This window comes from Epinephelus fuscoguttatus, linkage group LG15 (assembly GCF_011397635.1).
Source record: "Epinephelus fuscoguttatus linkage group LG15, E.fuscoguttatus.final_Chr_v1".
Lineage (NCBI taxonomy): Eukaryota > Metazoa > Chordata > Actinopteri > Perciformes > Serranidae > Epinephelus > Epinephelus fuscoguttatus.
This window is the reverse complement of record NC_064766.1, coordinates 35779870-35795344: the sequence shown is the minus strand read 5'-3', so window position 1 is coordinate 35795344 and position 15475 is coordinate 35779870. Positions and strand designations below refer to the sequence as shown.

Here is a 15475-nt window from a genome sequence, read left to right as displayed (position 1 = left end):
AGGCAGGTGACATGAAGCTACAAACTGATGCCTAACCCTTGTCGCTGCTGACAGGTGCTACAAATCAAGAGCTCAGCTGGCTTCACCTTTTTTCAGCGCTGCAGTGACGAGGTGAAACATCAACAAATCTATGTTGTTTCTAGCTGTGGTGCTCCTTATTTAGCATCGTTAGCGGACACAATGCTAGCGTGGGGAGGTGAAATTCAGCAGTGATCAAAAGCATGGATATTTTTTTGACCAAATACAAACTTTAGATGATGCTCAGTCAAGGTGTTTTGTCGCAAGTTGCAGGCACGCAAGCCCAGGGTGATAGATTGCAGAGCACGGTGTTAATGTATCTGGTCACACCGTTGCAGTGTTGCCCATAGTGTGAACACAGCTTTGGAAAGCAACGTTTAAAGGTGACACTTAAATTCCTCACACTTTTGCATTTCAGAAGAGGATAAAACCATTTTGGACACATTTTCAGAAACGGTGTCCAAGCTTCAGGCCTCTAGCGACATTGTTGTGGCTGTTTCAACGTACCAAAGTTTTTAGTCCACTTAGTTTGTGAGGTTTCTCAGTTTCAGTCTCGTGTTTCCTTTTCTTAAGATCCACAGTGCTCACATGAGGCAGGGAAAAAGGTTCATCGAGAATCCAAAAAAGAAACAAAACAACAGGCCAAGTCCTTCCAAAATTATATCATGTTCAATCTGCTACCGACTATACATCCTGTTTCTATATATTCTCATCGTATTACCCGTTATTATACTTCAATACTACGTAACATGGTAAAAAACTTATTACGATTCAAATCAACACAAACTTCACATCATCTTTTACGCATGATGTTGTCCACAATCTCCTTTTGTTATGCACACTAAACTGTCTTACAACACCACACCTGGCATCAATAACTTGTGCCTGTATTCTAACACATAAATAAAGTAAATATAAACATACCTTTAGTATAGTCCACCACCATACACTATTCAGAATATACAGAAACTGCTGTGTAAATTTAAATATCGCCAAAACCTGTATGATATGTCAGATCAACGCACAAACTGGCTCTTACAGGCATGTTTCCCATTGAAATCTTGAAATGACATTTAAAGGCCAGTGCTGCCTTGTAGTCTGATTGATACAAGACTTTTTTGCCCTTTTTTAAAGGCGCCGTATGTAAGAATGTGGCCAAAACGGTTACTGCACTCAAATTCAAAATACTGCCGCGAGTCGTGTCCGCCCCCCCTCCCCTACAGATTCGAGGTTGCTGGACAGCAGCACGCTGGAGACTGATTTGTTTGCCCACGGGTGGCTGCCGTGGCAGGGCTGAGTCAACGCGTCCTTGATCTTTGGTTTTCCAGCGGACCGTTCGAGCAAGTCTGGCTTCTTTGCTGCTAACGCTGCTGCCGGGAAACAGCGGAGGAGGAGCCGGCTGTTAATGCTACTATGTACCAGGACACTGCTAATGCTGCTTGCCGTGCTGCTAACGTTTGTTTCTCAAAAAAATCGGGTTGATGACCCACCTGCACAGGGGCTACAATGTATGATCTAAAATTAATAACAGTTGAAAGTATTCGAAATGTCCATCCCCATCTAGCTATGATGCTAGTTAGCCAACTTTGGCTAAAGCTTACCTGTCGAGGAGAAGAGTAGCCACTTCGACATCCGATTTCAAATTCTTCTCCGCTTTCAACCGTCTCCACCGTTCAAAAGCATCTCCTATATAGACCCTTGCTTTGCCTCGAGTTTTGTCTTGCCGTTTTTGGGAATCATAACAAGGTCGTTTGGGTTTAGTCGCACCGTTAGCCATTGCAGCTCAGTCGTAACTGTAACTGATGCTGAGACTCTACTGACTGCGTGACTGGTAGATGGCGGTAGGTGGCGCAACAGGCCAAAACACAAATTCAAAACATAAACATGATTTGCAGACTGTAAAAAATTTTTTTAAATGCAAATATTCTGGCTGTACTATTGTTGTCGGTGAGATCAGTATGTTATATGAACATTATTCCTTAGTCTCTGTGACATATTAGGATGCCTTGTAGTCTGATTGATAGAAGACAATTTTTGGCCTTTTAACAAGGCTAAATAGTGCTGATTATTTACCGTTGGTAATTTTAAAGTGAAGTTCTGCAGAAAGATTCATTTCCAGGTCGTCAAGTAGCCAAACCACTAGCCTAAAGAGTTGGTATATGAGATCTGGAGTGAGACTCAATAGTCAGCTGTCTTTCTCCAGAATTACATACTGCTCCTTTAATATATACAACCCATCGTGCTGCTAAGGTTGTATTTCACTCGACAAGTGGAAGCTAGCAAATTTGGCCGAAAGTGGAAGCCTAATTTACTAACATTAGCACTGATTCTAACAGGAGCTAGCTTTGGTTTATGTTAGCAGCTCTCACACTCAGTGCTGTGTTCACCCTGCAATTTATAAAGAAGGGGATCTCACTAGGTTCAGCTGTCTCTCTTTCATTGCTCATTGTCCATAGAAACAGAAATTACCATGGGCAGTTTATGGACACTATGGACACTTTATAAACACCACAGCTGTCTGCTGTTTTTTGCACATACAACCACTTGCACTAGATGTGCTCTCTTTAATCCACTGCTCATTTTTATTCACTTCTCATTATTATTATTATTATTATTATTATTATTATTATTATTATTTATCATCGTTTGTTGTATTTTTGTACTTTATTTTTGCATGCCTAGTTTTTTTTTTTAATTTTTTTTAAGTTTAAATTTTGAATTTTTTTTATCTTTCTCCTTGACTGCTGTAACACTGGAATTTCTTAATTGTGGGATCAATAAAGGTGTATCTTATCTTATCTTATCTTATCTTACAATTGACCCTAATGCATGCTATTGTGCACATATTATCTCGTCACATGGTCAGAGACTTAACATTGGATAACATGAACATATGTATTACTCAGCGATCATCATTGCAGATCTGTACTTCACAAAAAATACCAAAGAAAATAATAAATTAAGAAATTATTAATTGAATTTAACAATTTTAATAGTTGATTTATAGTTATAGATTATTTGACTCATAGAAAAGTTGATTTATAGTTACAGAATAAGCATATTTTACTGTGTTTTTTATTGTGATATGGATCCCCCTGGGTCTGAAATAAAGAGTGAATTATTATTTTGTCATATATTTTTGTTATAGATGCTATCAAGTGTTTTACAAATAAAGAAAAAATAAACATGACAGAGATGAGAGTTCTTTGAACACAGGCATATTTCAAGGTGGCAGTCACTCATAACGACCCATTCTCCACCCAACGCATTGTTGGAGGGTCCATCTCTCTATGGGCCCCAGTGCAACCACACCGCCGGCACTGTCTATATTTACACTGCTGATTTGAATGATGACACTGGGTAACATACGGAGCACTCGCAGCAAAAAGAGCCGGTTACCAACACTAGCCAGCTGGTTAACTGCTTATGTGGCTGTTGGAGTCGTAGTGATATTGTGATTTATTTTCAGTTCCCACCTACACAGATATTGGAACAATTGCTTTACAGCACCAACATCTTCAGTCCAAATATTCATGCCACCTGGAGAACATTAACGTAGGAGGTGCTATCACAGCAGAAAAGTAGATTAATCTGAACATTTCTTCTTTTTTGGTGATTGAAATTCTGACCACATCAAAACACAAGTCAACACAAACACGGCTGATATATGTGCTGAAGTATTTTTATTTCAGTTCAACTTTAAACCTCGCTCTCAGTCCTGTGTACCAACTGTCAAAAAGGGAATACAAGTTGACCTGGAGAGAGGGTGACAGGGTCTTGATGGTTGCAATATATCCTAGAATGGCTCCTCACCAGCTCCTAACAGGACATGTCTCCACCTTGATCCCCATGAGAATGCACTCGCTTCTATTTTGAGTCTCTCTGCTTGACTGCGCTGCCAGTCAGTTAGAGAACGGAGCACGCTCTCTCTTTTTTTTTCTTTTTTTGCTGCTGCAAGGCATTAAATTTGAATGTTTGATTAGTTTACCGTAAAAGCATTATGCAAAGAAAATGTTTAAGTTGATTTTGGCTCAGTCGTCCTAAATGTCATTTAAAACAAATTCCTGAGAGCTGATCTGATCAGGCACCCAGTAATCTTTTTTTCCTGCTTCATACATGCTGCTATAAATAACCTGCAATGACTGAAATGTTTCTTTTTCTCTCTCTGTCACAGCATCCTGTTTGCAGATATCGTCGGTTTCACCAGTCTGGCCTCCCAGTGCACAGCCCAGGAACTGGTTAAACTGCTAAACGAGCTGTTTGGAAAGTTTGATGAGCTTGCCACAGTGAGTCCATTTCCCTTCTTTGAACACGTATCCCTCAATTAAAGCCGCTGCTGGCATGAAAAGCTGCTCTTTTTCTCTGTGTGTACACTTTGTCCAAACTTTGACACGGCAAGGATGAGTGTGTGTGTGTGTGTGTGTGTGTGTGTGTGTGTGTGTACTGCTTTGGCCACAGGCTGCTGGCACATGCCACTATTGTACCAGCTTAGCATGATGTCACTGTGAATACTGGAAGCCCATATGATGCATAATATGATTATCCAGTGCTTCATTTGAGGAAGAGTTGACAGACCTCTTTAATCTAGGCCAGATTTACCCAGAGCTAAACCTCGAGTCCACTCCGGTTGTCTGAATGAACTGAATAAAGGCACCACTGAGTCCTACTTGTCCCAATCTCTCTCTTGGTTCACATGTAGAAAAAGATTTCAGCTCTCCCATCTGTCAATATATCACTCTTTGTGATTTCAGCGCTGAAAATCCGCTCAACTTTTGCTGTGAATTTGACCGCTGCGGTTAATCTAGTCGCTTTGGAGTGTGACGCTATCCATGCTGGTGTTACAAAATCTTTTAATCAAAACAAAAACAAAAAACACACAGCTACCTTGATGTACTTTTACTTTAAATTCTGGTAGTCGCAATCAAAGCACATGCTGCAGAAAAGCTATGACATCTCTCCCTCTCGAACACTGCAAATTTGGCTGACACATGTATTTTTGTTGGTGAGAAGGTTGAGCCCCTGAGCCCCTGCAGATCCCCCTGCCACAGCCTTATCTACATGTAATCTGGCCTCTATTACTTACACTGGGCACATGCCCTTGTCAAATCCATTAATCCACAGGATTACAACTAACCCTTTTATGCTTTCATAGAAGGTTTTACTTGGCCCGTGTCGGGGGTTTCTATTTTTAACTTGTTTGTTTACGCGCACAAAATTAGAACTGACTAAAAAGAGAGCGTCTCTCATTTGACTTGCAATTGTCAAACAATTGTCATTGCCTTTCCAATTAGTCTTGGATCAGTTGCTCTACCTACCTCTTGCTGTTTTGCATCAGCTGTAGTCTGAATGTATTCCTGGGAAAGTTGCATTTTACCCTGAGATGCTATTAGCCAAAACAAGATGATTCCATGCATGGGTGGCTTATAAGACAATAGGCCCCTGGGCACAGACATGCAGAAGGCACCACCACCACTCCTGTATCACAGCAAGACACAGACTTCATGGTTGTGTAGCCTCGTTTTATTGTTTTGAATCTTTTTGTAGTCATTAGGCATCTCTATTGGGTTTTGTGTCTCTGTGGTGTTTTGTGTCCTTTGGTAGACGTTTTGCTTCTCTTTGTAGTTGCTTTGCATCTCTTTGTGGTCATTATGCAATTGGTCTCATTACGAAGTTGTCCAAATCTGATGCTTTGGCACCAGGTGCCCTTAAACTATGACATGCGGCCAGTCGCTGTCATAGTTTAAGGGCACCCGGTGGCACCAGGGTACCCTGGAAATCCAGAGTTCTCACGAGAGCACAATTTGAATTTGCTCAGCGAGTCACTCTGGCAACCAGTAATGATGCTCATTACCCATGCCGCTGGAGCCGAGCTGCACCAATCACATCGGTGTATCTGATATAGGCAGGCCAGAGGCGAGCTAAACAGATGACAACAGCGCTGCGACGACCAAGTCCAGAATCAGTCAGTAAACATTACAAGATGGCTACGAATGAACACCAGTTGTTTGATACGGCTTTGGCCGCTACAATGAACGAGTTAGACTTGGCTTTTTCTCTAAAAGAGGAACAGAAGACGGCGCTCGAATCTTTCCTTTGCAAGAAGGACGTTTTTGCTGTTTTGCCGACTGGATACAGCAAGAGTCTAATCTACCAGTTAGCTCCGCTGGTAGCTAAGCTCTGGATACGTCACCCCGTGTATTGCTCTGATTGGTCGTAGTGTTATCCAATTGCGTGCAGTGATATTTTCAAATGCATGCTTGGTGCCGCCCCTCGAGTTGGGCCATTTTCATTACTCATGGCCAGACTCTAAATCTTTCTAGATTTGGGTCTGGATTTCCAGGCTAGCATCAGGGGGAATCAGGCAGGACAAGAACAAAACTTAAGGCAGCAGAAGTCCAAGTAGGGTGGGTGGGAGGTATGGTGCATGGGTCCAACAGACACCGACCTTCACCCGGGAGAGCGGTGTTTGTGTCCCAGACCCTATTCTTTTTTCCTAAACTTAACCACATGCTTTTGTTGCGTAAACCCAACCATGTACATTTGTTGTTAAAGGACAAAAAACGTCAATTCACAGTGTTGTACCGAGGTAGCGCTTTTATTTTGAAAGAGACTGTATGTAAATGGTACATTTCCTGTCAGAATGAAAGTGTATTTTGAAAGAAGACAATGCACGTAACAAGCAGAACTTGACACGGTGTCCCAGAACGTCAACAACCAACGCACCCAGGGTACCTTGCACCTCGTATCTGGACATGGAAGGACATGACCAAACGTCGATATGTGACTATATGTTTCGTAGTCGTCTCTCTTTGTATCTCTTTGTAGTTGTTTTCTGTCTTTGTGGCTTTTTTGTCTCTTCCTGTTCAGCATGTGTTGATTTGAGTGACATTTTGCAGATGAAAGCCAAGGAAGGGCCCTGACACTTCAGGCCTGTTCATTAATCCATCCATGATCCCATGCATTACAACACACTCAGAGACACACTCTTATTTATAAATCAAGTCATGTCAACAAGTTGATGCACTTGAATTTAAGCCCTTTCCCCCTTCATTTCAAAGATGCTACAATTCATTTAGCTTCAACTGATACATTTTCACTTTCATCTCCCAAAGCGTTTTGGCTCGGAGGAATGCTATCTTGAGCTACGTCAATTCTGTTGTGATTGGAGCTGTCTCATTCTGTGGGTTACAACTGGTCTGATCTCCGCTTGGCTGCTAGCTGGGAGCCTCGTGTTACACTGAAAGGCTGTCCCCAGCCATGAATCTTGTCATCAAATGTTCTAGCCTTGCCCTGACCCAAAGCCCCACTCATTCTGATCCACTTTGGCAGGAAGTGGCAGTGCCAGTGACTCATAGCTGTGGTCACTGTGGGCACGCAGACTCTTCTCGTTCCATACGAAGAGCGGGCGATGCCACATGGCCACTGGGCATCATCTCATAATACCATTCCAGCACCATCCCCACACCACCTGTCCACTCTTTGGACTTGTCAAGCTGCATGGGATGTGGGCCAGGAACGCAGTGTACTCCTAAAGTGCTGTTGTAGTAGACTGAGTCTCCTCTCCTCTCCTCTCCTCTCCTCTCCTCTCCTCTCCTCTCCTCTCCTCTCCTCACACCATCCAGCCAAAATGCTAACACAATGGAAGATAACACAGAGAATATGAACCAAGCAGTCTCATCTCCTTTTAACATCAGCTAACAAACTCAAACCAGCCTTCTGAATTTGACACATATTCCCTTTCACACCTAATCTTAGACGTTAGATAAAATTAGACATTTTTGTGTTTGAGCATTTAGGAACATTTTGCCACTTTTCAACCTTAACTGCATTTCAATCATCACAAATACTCACAAAAGGAATGTACTATTTCCGTTTACCCAGAGACGGCCTTTGATTTACTCAATTTCAATATCAAAAACTGACATGTTATCTCCTTACAAAATTGATATGTGTTAGCATGTTAGCGGACATGGAGCAACGTTAACATTTATTGAGCGTCATGTTTTTGGCCCCCTGGTAAATGTAAGCTCTTGTTTGGTCTCCATTAACTTCTAAGGGAAGCATCTGTCTTTTTAGTTGCTAAATGCTCTACCATGTTCACCATTGTTGAAAACAGCTGCCTGCTGCTGGAAAGGAGGTTGATAAGAGCAGTGAGAGCAAACCGAAATGGTCTGGCTGCAGGACGTAAAACCAAAACAAACCAAAACAATGGGCTAAAAGATGCTAAAACAAAGATATGAAAATATTTATTAGGGACACTCTAACTGTACATTCAAACCAGAAGCTTCCAAAGAGGCAAAGTCTCTCACGGATGCTCAAGAAGCACGACTGTCGAAAATATTTGTGGCAGCTTTGGCCGCTCTAGTTGCTCATCACGTGAATCACTGAACGTTCGATCGTGCTTGTCAATTAAAGGAGCAGCAAACTAGCGTGGCTAACGACCTGGTTGCTCAAGTCGCCCAAGTCGCCGGGCTCTCATTGAAAATTTGGAAGCTCTGGTCATTGTTAGTTTGAACGTACAGTAAGAAATTTGCTCTTTCTCTGTCTGACTGTGCCAATTATCTGTACACTTGGGTGTCATGTGTTGCAAGTAAATATGCTAACCCAGAGTGAAAGACAGTGTAGCTAATGTGCTACATTAGCTTTGCAAGCCAACAGTCAGTAAGGGATATAATAAAGCAAAAAATAAATAAATAAAAACTCAACTCAGTGGTCAGGTTTGGACTTTAAATTTGGTTGCACCAGCATTTATCAAGTGTGTGACCCTATCCAACACTGATCATCACCAGCCACCACAAGTACAAGATGGTTTCCAACCTACAAAAACAAGCCAAGAGTTTACTGCTGGCTCCCACTGTTGCAGATATTGATATGAAGGAATAGGAAAAGAGACGGTTTGACTTCACTTTACTATTGGTTTTAATGCACATGTTCAGGATCTGAAATTAGCACCCTCCAAAGGCGACAAAATTCTTGGCAGTGGTGTGTTAAATTGTCGGGCCATCTGCCATTTTGGCAGACGAAGAACGGTAACAACAGAAAGACATGCCGTAACTGCTTTAAAAAAATACTATTGGCCACAGAACCTGATTGACTTTGATTGGCAGTCAGAGTTCATAGAATTCTAACCAATAACCATCAATAAAAATATGTGTTTACTATTACCACTACAATCAACTTCACTACCTCATGTGTCAGTTTTGTCTGAAAGAGTAGCTCCAGGTGTAGCGAGTGTGTGCTGGACAAGCAGAGAGAGTCAGTGGATCAGCAACCTGGTCTCACTCCAAAGTCGTCAAAATCCGGTGCGTGGGCAGTGACTTGTCAGACACTGACGAAAAAAGCTGTCCTTTAACGTCGGCATGATACAGTCACCGTTATAGTTTAATGGCGCTTGGTGGCGTCAGGGGGAATCGCAGTGGGACAGGAACAAAAAGGGCAAAGAGGGCAGGTGGGAGGGGTGGTGGATGGATCCAACAAACACCGACCTTCACCAGGGAGAGCGGTGTTCATGTCCCATAAGATTCAACCAAGTGCTTTTGTTGCCTGAACACAACCATGTGTGTTAGTTGTTGGCGGAAAAAGGGTCAATTTGCATTGTGGTACTGCCGTAGTGCGTTTATTTTGAAAGAGACAGTATGTAAACAGTAAATTTGCTGTGAAAACGGAAGTGAATTTTGAAAAAACAGGCACGAACTTGACACGGCGTCCCAGAATGTCAACAACCAGTGCACCCAGGGTACCTTTCACATTGTATCTGGACGTTGAAGGTCCATGACCAAACGTCGGTATGTGACGAGGTCGGAGGGAGAATGTGTTGGGATCAGAGCAGACAGCTGTTAGCAATCAGAGCAGAGGAGAAATTAGCAGTTAAGTTGTCAAGTGGTGGGAAATGTATTACCTTTTAATTGATTTTAATCAATATCAGGATCTTTCCCTTTCCTTAACCAAAGTGCTTTTGTTGCCTGGAGTCTGGACATGATCCCACCAATCTGGTGTCAAGTTCAAGACGTAAAAACTACTGTAAACAATACTCTTTCTGTCTTGGCCTGTGCCATATTAAGTAGGGGGTAGCTTGAAAATTGAAGTTTACAGGAAACCCACTCACACTGATCAGTATTTGCAGTCTGATTCCCGACACCCACAAGAACACAAGCTGGGAGTAATTATAACTCTTCACCGCCAGGCTGAGAATCTGCCGACATCGGGCGCAGACATCTCGGGAAAGCCTTGAGACCGTTATCACGACCCAAACTTGGTCTCTGTTATATACACCAGACTGACACACAAAGCAGCGACATAATTATTTCATACATTGCTGAAGCTGTGCACTCTGTAGAAATGGTCCAAAGTGGGCTGTGGGCAAAAACATGACAGCTGGATTTTTTAAGTGGATTAAATATAGGTAACATTTCAATGATTGTGGCAGTGTTTTTAAGGAAAGTAAAAGGACAGGGAGTATTATTTCAAAGATGGATGACAAGGATAAAAAATAACACACCAACTGGTCACTCTATAAACACTTCTTCCTGGCTGAGTTTCCAACAGTCTGTCCAGCTCCCCAAACAACAGCTTCTGTTGTGAGAGGGACTCTGTGATTAATTTATGGTCGCTGTGATGCTATATAACATTAATAGCTCTGGACTGAATGTGCTTTTGTGTCTGCCTGCATATGTGTGTGAGTGTGTGTGTGTGTGCACACGTGTCGTTCACCGTTTCCATGGCAGAGTTTCACAAAGCTTTTCATTCTTGTCTCTCTTTTCTCTCCTCTCGCAACACCTCCCTGCATCACAGCTCTAAGACTCCTCCGCTCCTTGTTTCTCAGCTTTTTGATTGACATGCAGCAGCCTACTTCCCTCAACTGTGTCTTTTATGCCCCGTGGTTCTCTGCACTCTCTTCCTCTCTCGTGTTTCCATTTTTAGGATGGCTCAATGATGTATCTGTCTCCTGCCTCTTACTTCCTCGACAAGGCAGAGTTCCCTTTTCATTCACACATATATGACTGTGAAGGGCTCACAGAACAGCCTGCATCGCATGTGCAGTGCGTGAATGCACGCTGGAGTTGACATACTTCATTACCATATTTGCATCCTGAGTCTTTTTACCTTTGTTTTTTTTTTCAATAACAATTCACCCAAGCATATCTGACAATCAGTTGTCAGATCTATTATTCCCTGCTTAAACATTTTACTGTAAGAACTTCATTAACTGGAGGAAGTGACAAAGCAAAGACTCATTTAGTCGTGAGCAACGTGAGGTGGTGCAATTTCAATTCTAATCTCACTGTGAGAAACTAGTTCTTGTGAAGATTCCCAAAACAGTGGGAAAAAACAAACTACAAACAATTATATTCCTGATGAAAGTGCAATTCTGCAAAAAGTAAACTTTTAAAAACCTTTTCCAACTGCTTCAAAGATGTGATCATTTGTACATCTGCGGGGTTATATAATGCAATATCCTATGCCAAGGAAAATATAACAAATACAACTGCTTAGGATGCTAATAAAAATGTATTATTTTTAAATTAGGCACAAGGACTGTTCACTGCCCACACTGTGACAGCTGCCTGCCAGAACCTAAAGTCTGGCTGTAAACACAGCTCAAATAACCCTGTTTGGGTTTGTCTCATGAGCAGGTGCAAGGATCACTGTCAAGTCCTGCAGTTTCCCTCAGACGCCTGTGTGCGAAAAACTGTGGACTGAAGCAAAACCCAAGCCAAACAAGCCAGCTTGAGATCCCGATGGGGGAGTACTTGAGAAAAAAATGCTTCTGTTTCAGGAGAAAAAAAGGAATCATGATGATGGTTGCCCTCTCAGTGAGCATACCATATAGCACTTGCACATGAGACTCACATGAGGCAGATTAAAAAAGGACGGTCAAAACTGAAGCAGCTGAGGCCAAAATATCCTGACTTTTAGTCACTACAGCTCCGTTTCCAACGAGCAGTACGGTTCAGTTCAGTTTCCGTTTCCACTGTGAAAAGTTGTGGATGGTACCAATGGAGCCGTTCTGTATTGTCCCCATGTTTGGTCCCCCCTCTGTTGGGGTACCTAGCACACAGATCTGGTACTAAAAGGTGGAGCTGTGAACACTGCAGTCTGATTGGTCAGTAGAGGACGGTCACTCTGCTCAGGGCTGAGTTGTGTCTGGTTTTGAGGCTCATGTGACCACTGTTCATACTGTGGAAAGTTTTATTAGTGAACTGTAACTATAAAATGAAAGGATGTTTTGCTGCCTCTCACAGCAGCTGGAGTCTGAGAAAAATAACCTAAATTCACCAGGCCGACTGCTGGCAACTTTTAAGTCGTTAACTTGTAATGTTTCTCAATGCATGAATTGATGACGTGAATCCATCAGCACACCTTAAATTTCACTGTGACAATTTTGACCATTACTCTAGTTTTTATATGACACACACTCTTAGTAATGTATGGATCTTAAAGCGTTTATATATATGTATTAATTTTGACCAGATTATGTGAACTACATATATTCTAGTCCTCACTTGGAGGAAAAAAAAAAGCGTTGCAGAGCTTTGTACCTGTGGGCTCTGACACTAAACCCCTGAGCTTGCCTGAGAATGACTAAATGCATAAACGTGCTAATTTTAAATATCCCAGAGAGACTCTCACTGCAGCCTGTTTTATTTTGTTCCGAAAATGTCAGCGTGTAACTCAGTTCTGTGGACAATAAACGAGGAGCAAACTTCTGTGTCCCCGGTGATGAGGAAATACAGTGAGCGCTGGACGGAGCAGTGAGTAAGGGAACTGTTTGCGGTGGAAACACTTGGGTCTAGGTACCATGTCTGAAGGGTTACTTTTGGTTCCAAAGGTACCATACCAAAACTGTTTGGTGGAAACAGGGCTAAATAAGGGTCAAGCTGCAAAAGCATTGGATCTTACACTTCCCATAATGCATCTGTAGCATTTTCTGTTAGACCTTTTCCAGCTTTTAGGCCCTGTTTACCAGGTACAGATATTTTTGAAAATGGATATTTTCCCCTTTCAAAACAAAATTTTGTCCACACAACATGTTGTTTACAGTAATCTCTGTCTACAAAAAATATACATTTTCAAAAATATCTCTATACGTGCAGACAAGTTTGTATAATGCTGCCTTTTTTCGTTGAAAATGTGTATTCTCCAAACCCACACAGTGGTAACTCTAATTATGACATTATCAGGGTTATTTTTCAGACTTGACAAAGGTGGTGCCACAATAGAAATTACACAACTTTCATACCCATTTTATGTGTAAAATCAGCCAAGAATTGATTTGAATTTGAATTTGGAAGTAATAAGCTGCATATTTTTTATTTTTCATATATTGGAAAAATGTTATTGAATCATACAGTTATCAATAGCTTGTTAGTTTTACCACAGTTCCTACGCATTGCTCATGTAATTTCATAGAAAATGGTCTTTAGGTGTTGTTTAATATAATGACAGAGCAAAGCTGACAACATAAAATAACAGTTTAATCATCTCGCTGAAATCTTGAATCACAGGTCACACTGAATAGATTGATAAAAAATATTATGTATTTATGTTTAGTTTTGCAGACATTGACGTAATTCATATTATCATATTAAGCTTCAGAAATTCTGTTTCCATTTGCTTCAGAGAGCTGTTCTTTTATGTCATTATCTTCAGTGTATGATGGTCATATCTGTTGCATTACTCACATACATGTTACTCCAGTTCAGAAGTATCTTAACAGCAGCCACATATATTTTAATCTTTTTTAATATCTAATCTTCTAATCATTTCAGGAAAACAATACTCTGTGTTTCCAGTTCCAGTCAAATGTTCAGAAACACAGTGCCATCTTTGTAAATTAACCGCTCTTGGATGCTGAGCATTTGTTATTTCTTGTATCACATCTGTTAAATATATCTACATGAATATGCTTACAGATCTCCAACACCCGCTCGCTGCAACCCACCAGTTCATGGTGGGTGGAGGAAGTGTTGATATATTATTCATTTGTTGCTGCACATAAATTAAAGCATATTAATTTAAATCAATAAGCGAGCTGGGTGACAAAAATGGTAATATCCAGTCAGTGCTCGCTTGCAGGCAGAGACGGAGAGAAGTCAGCGGAGCAGGGGGAATGTTGAGAGAACTTCTGTATGCGCTCTTAAAGATTTTGCCAAACAGTGGGCCCTCGCAATGAATCATTGTCGGCCTGTATCGATGTAATGTTGACATGAAATAATTCAAGCCAAGGTAGGAAAATGTTTGTTAGATCTCTGTAATGGCCTAATATAAAATGCATAAAATAGTGTGATTGCTCAATTAGAATTAAGACAAGTGTTTCAACTCTGCTACAAATCTACATGTTCAAACAGCTGCAGAAGGGCAGATTCAGGGACAGACAGCAGCAAACACACATTGTGTCTCATGTCCTTTCAACCCCCAAAGGCCACAGGAGTGGAAACCCTAATCTTTAGTCCCATCAATAATGTGTACACAGCACTGATCTTTGTCTTTGTGTGGAAGACAAAGCACGGTGTGTACTGCTCTCTCCTTTGGGGACTTGTAGGAAATGAACTGCTACTCTCAGCTGGCTCATCTTTTCCTTCATAATCATTTACTGAATGTTCCCCTTCCCTGTCTCTGTGTCCCTTTTTGTCTCTCTCTCTCTTTGTCTGTGCGCACTGAAGTGTTTGCTAATTTGCATCTCTGCAAGCATACGGGTGTACTGTTTGTGAGGTGCCTGGTATAAACCCACACCACACCTTTTATATATTCTGACCTCACTGAAAACGTAATGTTAGTGATCCAAAACAGTCATCTTAAAGGGCAGTTCACCACCAAATCAGAAATACATATTCTCCCTTCACCTGTAGTGTTATTTATCCATCTAGAGTGTTTTGGATATCAGCTGTAGAGATGTCTGCCTTCTCTCCAGTATAATGGAATCAAATGGCACTCGGTTTGTGCTCTGAAATCATGACCAGGTTACTCAAGACAATCCACAGACCTTGTTGTGAGCAGTTTCATGTAGGAGGTGTCAACGTTATAACCATGCAGACAAAAGCATGCATCTACTGCTAGCTCACCTAGCACCACCGGGCTAGCTAACATCACAGCTCAGTGAGGATGCTATTAAAGTTTACATCTCACACTGTCATGAGCATGAGTCTCTTGTCTGTGAGTAGATGCACGCTTCTGTGCGTTGATGCAGTTGGTGGGTGTGCTTCAGTTGAATGAAAATAGTTCCTGCATGAAACTGCTCACAAGCCAGTTCAACTCATTCAGGATATCTTTTTGTTATCTGGCTTGATTACCCTAACACTGGCCTTCTGGATAACCGGTACTACAAAGCTGGTTATCAAGTAGTTCGGTCAAGTCTGGCTTTTCCTATCCAGCCACAAGCGTGTTTATGTGATAGAGGCAGGGGCGTTAATTATGAGTGACATCGTCAGAACCATGAATGAACCAGTGGCGGCTGCTG

At 41.7% G+C, this 15475-nt stretch overlaps 1 protein-coding gene across 2 annotated transcripts in view; it reads left to right on the top strand.

The window, feature by feature from the left end:
• The window catches only part of LOC125902213 (adenylate cyclase type 1-like), a 61299-nt gene that overhangs the window by 15632 nt on the left and 30192 nt on the right, over nucleotides 1–15475 (top strand). For both annotated transcript variants that reach the window (XM_049598400.1, XM_049598401.1), the window contains exon 4: nucleotides 4193–4304. In XM_049598400.1, coding sequence (XP_049454357.1) covers nucleotides 4193–4304 — 112 coding nt within the window. The remainder of the gene's footprint in view (nucleotides 1–4192; nucleotides 4305–15475) is intronic.